We start from the raw sequence: 4,846 nt of genomic DNA, 5'->3' as shown, positions 1-4,846 counted from the left end.
AGTCCAGCTGCTCGTAGACCCAGTCAGTGGCCGCCTAGTTGTACCGGAACCACTCGTTAAAGTCCAGCTGCTCGTAGACCCAGTCAGTGGAGGCCTAGTTGTACCGGAACCACTCGTGGAAGTCCAGCTGCTCGTAGACCCAGTCAGTGGAGGCCTAGTTGTACCGGAACCACTCGTGAAAGTCCAGCTGCTCGTAGACCCAGTCAGTGGCGGCCTAGTTGTACCGGAACCACTCGTAGAAGTCCAGGTGCTCGTAGACCCAGTCAGTGGAGGCCTAGTTGTACCGGAACCACTCGTGAAAGTCCAGCTGCTCGTAGACCCAGTCAGTGGCCGCCTAGTTGTACCGGAACCACTCGTGAATGTCCAGGTACTCGTAGACAGTGTCAGTGGAGGCCTAGTTGTACCGGAACCACTCGTGAAAGTCCAGCTGCTCGTAGACCCAGTCAGTGGAGGCCTAGTTGTATCGGAACCACTCGTGGAAGTCCAGCTGCTCGTATACCCAGTCCAGGTAGCTGGAGACCCGCGAAAAGACGTTGGGGAATCCCCGGGCGGAGCAGTTGTTGATCAGCCAGCTCATCACCCCTGTCACGTAGAACCGTCCGTCAGGCTGCTGGCACATCAGAGGCCCCCCCGAGTCACCCTGCAAGGTCATCGTCATTGATTGGTTGATGTACTTGGTGATGTCCCCTGTTTTAGCGTCCTCCGTAGTAGTAGTAGTAGTAGTAGTAGTAGTAGTAGTAGTAGTAGTAGTAGTAGTAGTAGTTGCTGTTGTAGTTGCTGTTGTTGATTTTTTTCGTGCTATTGTTGTTTTTCTTCATCATCATCATCATCATCATCTTCTTCTTCTCGTTCGTTTAGTTTCATTTATTTATTTATTCATTTACTTATTTAGTCGTTCATTTATCTATTCATTTAGTCGTTCATTGATTGATTGATTCATTCATTGAATGATTGACTGATTGACTGACTGATTGATCGATTGATTGATTTCTTATTTATTTATTTATTTATTCCTTTACTTCTTCATTTATTCATTCACTTTTTCGCGTCTTCTGGGACCTGTTCATACGAACATTTCCTTGTGTTTTGCAATGGAAGCGTATGAGAAATGACAGGTTGCGTGTAATCAACTCATCAAAATCAGGAATTAAGGCATAATTCGACCCGAAATCACACTTAACATGGACCCCAACTGACGCTTGTCGTCTCAAGCTGCCATGTTGTTGTTTTTTGTTGTTGTTTTTTTCATTACATGGTTTGCGGGGCCAAAAACGGAAAGAGTAAAATGGCAGCATAAAGGGTTAGCGATTGAATCCGCATCAAATTGAGTAAAATAACCATCAAAATCGGGACTTTTCCTCCTTTCTTCAATCTGTACCTTCCTTCTTTCCTTCCTTCTTTCCTGCCTTCCTCCCTTCCTTTCATTCTTCCCCCCTTCCTTACTTCCTTTGTTCTTCCCGTTTTCCTTCTTTCCTCCCTTCCTTCTTTCCTTGCTTCCTTCCTCCCTTCCTTCTTTCCTTGCTTCCTTCCTCCCTTCCTTCCTTGCTTCCTTCCTCCCTTCCTTCTTTCCTTGCTTCCTTCCTTCCTCCCTTCCTTGCTTCCTTCCTCCCTTCCTTCTTTCCTTGCTTCCTTCCTCCCTTCCTTTCCTTCTTTCCCCCTTCCATCCTTCTCCCCGTTTTCCTTTTTTCCTTCCTTCTTTCCTTCATTCCTTCTTTCCTCCCTTCCTGCTTTCCTTGCTTCTTTCCTAGATTCCTTCTTTCCTTCCTTCTTTCCTTGCTTCCTTCCTCCCTTCCTTCCTTCCTTTCAACGTCATGGTCTCTCCTGACGTTCCTCAAACCGAGCAGACAAATAACCCAACCCTATGACAAAGCGCGCACTTCGCCAAAAAAACGACAAAGAAGAAGAAGAAGAAAAGACGTACGTAGCATGCGCCCATATGGCCGTCCCCGACGCAGACCTGGTGGTCCAGGACGTGGATGCCCACGGACAGCCACAGAGGGGAGCAGACGTCGTTGTCGATGGGCTGCACGGGCAGCTCGTTCATGGCCTTCTCCTCGCCCTCGCCTCCTGGAGGGGTAGATTAAGAGAGAGAGAGAAAAAAAAATGATGGTTTACATTTATAATAATCATCATCACAATCACCATCACCATTGCTTTTTTTTGGGGGGGGGTGGGGGTGGGGGGGGGTCATCATCATCATCATCATCATCATCATCATCATCATCATCATCAGATATATAATATAAAGGTGTCGTCGCACTGTGGCAACGCGCGCTCTCTTTGGGGGAGAGCAGCCTAAATATCACACCAAAAAAAATGCAATATAATACACTAGAATACCTTTACAATTTCTACCCCAACCCCCACCCCCACCCCCAGCCCCTCTCCCTCACCTCTGGTCTCTCCCCAGCCGCTGATCCAGCAGTTGTCAAGGTCGGGTGGGGAGTCCAGAAGGTCGGGTAGACAGGCTACCCGGACCTCACCCGAGCTCAGGTCCACCTCACTGTCCAGTTGCAGCAGTGCCATGTCGTTGGGGAAGTTGCTGGTGCGAATGTACCCCGGGTGCTGGAATGACAGAAAGGAGGAGGGGGGAGGGGGGAAGAAAAGAACATGAAGGTTAGAAAAAAAGACTGAAGGAATGAAGAAAGAAAGAAAGAAAGAAAGTCAGGTAGGAAAATGAATGAATGAAAGGAAGGAAGAAAGAACAGGCGGGGGATGAGGAAGACATATAGAGGAAGGAGGAAACAAGAAAGAAAGGGAAAGATAGTGAAAGAAAGAAGAAAAATATATTAAAACACAAACAAAAAATGAAAATGGGCGAAAAGAGAAAGAAAGAGAAAAATGGAAAACAAACAAGTGAATGAATGAATGAATGAATGAGGGGAGGAAAAAAATAGAAAGGGGAAAAGAATAAAAGAAAGAATGGTAAGCAGGATGGAGAGAAGAAAGGAAAGAAATACAATACAGTTCTTGAAAGACTTCCAAAAAGATTTTTTTTTAAACAAAAACAAATGGAATGCGTACAAACAAGTAAAGAAAGTAAACAAATACATTAAATATGAACACATGCAAGGTAATAAAGTTTGCTCTGCGTATATGAATTTTTGTTTACGTGCACAAATAAACAAGACGGTAGGTGAGCTTATTTACATAACTAAGATTGAGTGAATAGATAGATAGATAGATAGGTAGATAGGTAGGTAGGTAGGTAAATAGATTTTTTTTTTTTTTTTTTTTTTTTTTTGAATTAACTGGATAAACGAATAAATGCATATACTGACACATCCGTAGATCGACGAATAAACGAATGATTTAGCCAGTTACAAGATCAATTAATTCGCGTGTTGGGTCGTAAGTTAGTTCACTAGCTGATAGCTGTTTGTTTTGTTAGTTCATTTAGTTAGTTAGTTAGTTGGTCAGACAGACAAACGGGAAGAAAAGACAGGCAGACAGACAGATGGCCACTCACACTGATGATTCGAATGATGTTTCTGTAGATTTCGTTTCCGGATTCCTCTTCCAGGTTATCTTCTGCCAACACCACACGCCAGTTCTTCACGTTGCCGTAGAAAGGCCTGTGTCACACACACACACCACACACACACACACATTTAAAATCACCTTAAAACAAGCAAACTTCGAGAAAGTGCAGCACTTTATAAACAAAAACATGAACTCAATCAACCGTATCGCGCTGTGTTGGTGTGGTCACTATCCTGGCCTTGTCCAGGGAAGGCTAAGGCCCAGTGGAATCACGAGGCTCGACGCTGGTCTTCTGATAGTGATAGTGGTTGTCAGTCAGTCCGGCAGGTAGTTCTCTCACACAGGGACAGTGAGCTCGACCAATCTGGGGCCGTGTTCAAGAGACCATCGTGCCTGCAGGTAAATGTATACCTGCTGGTAAATGTACCTGAGGTATGGCAAACTGCCCGAGGGTAAGCAATATCCGGTATTTGTATTTGTATTTCTTTTTATCACAACAGATTTCTCTGTGTGAAATTCGGGCTGCTCTCCCCAGGGAGAGCGCGTCGCCATACTACAGCGCCACCAATTTTTTTGTATTTTTTCCTGTGTGCAGTTTTATTTGTTTTTCCTATTGAAGTGGATTTTTCTCCAGAAATTTGCCAGGAGCAACCCATTTGTTGCCGTGGGTTCTTTTACGTGCGCTAAGTGCATGCTGCACACGGGACCTCGGTTTATCGTCTCATCCGAATGACTAGCGTCCAGACCACCACTCAAGGTCTAGTGGAGAGGGAGAAAATTTCGGGGGCTGTGCCGTGATTCGAACCAGCGCGCTCAGATTCTCTCGCTTCCTAGGGCGGATCCTTTTGAAGCGTTGTTTTCGTTGAGGGAAAACAGGCGTGCTGTGCGGATAGCCCGTTTTTTTGCGAACTCTCTCTGAACACTGCTGTGAACTGTAGAGCAGTGAGAATTAACTCTCTCCATACGAACGGCGACAGAGACGACGTTAACAGCGTTTCACCCCAATTACCATTATCAAAATATTGGAAGAGGAAGGCTCTTATACTGAAGAGGTGAATGTTGACAAAGATACCACAATTCTGACGACGGAAGCTAAAGGTTGGGTCATTCAGACACCCACTGGACATCCGAGGGGTCTGTGTAGAGGAGAAGAGAGGACTGGTCGTACTGAGTGAGTTAAAAGAGTATGAGCATCCCCTCTGATCGCCATGTTTCGGCGTCACACACATGCATACATCAACAAACAAACGAACACCGGTATGCACGCACACACTGAAGACAGCTACTACTACTTCTTTTACTAACAAGCATGCGCGCTCTCTCTCTCTCTCACACAAACCATTCACTATCCCGAAACACACAA

The 4,846-nt window shown here is 45.4% G+C and overlaps 1 protein-coding gene across 1 annotated transcript in view; it reads right to left on the bottom strand.

Moving 5' to 3' along the window:
- Positions 1-454: 454 nt before the first annotated feature.
- LOC143289653 (tryptase-2-like) overlaps positions 455-4,846 on the bottom strand; it is a 13,702-nt gene continuing 9,310 nt past the window's right edge. The window contains exons 5-8 of the mRNA XM_076598702.1: positions 3,470-3,575; positions 2,394-2,565; positions 1,922-2,067; positions 455-640 (exon numbers count right to left, since the gene is read on the bottom strand). Of these exons, the coding sequence (XP_076454817.1) occupies positions 455-640; positions 1,922-2,067; positions 2,394-2,565; positions 3,470-3,575 (610 nt within the window). The remainder of the gene's footprint in view (positions 641-1,921; positions 2,068-2,393; positions 2,566-3,469; positions 3,576-4,846) is intronic.

Source organism: Babylonia areolata, chromosome 14 (genome assembly GCF_041734735.1).
Source record: "Babylonia areolata isolate BAREFJ2019XMU chromosome 14, ASM4173473v1, whole genome shotgun sequence".
NCBI lineage: Eukaryota > Metazoa > Mollusca > Gastropoda > Neogastropoda > Buccinidae > Babylonia > Babylonia areolata.
The sequence above is the reverse complement of the archived record's forward strand: the minus strand, read 5'-3'. Positions and strand labels throughout refer to the sequence as shown.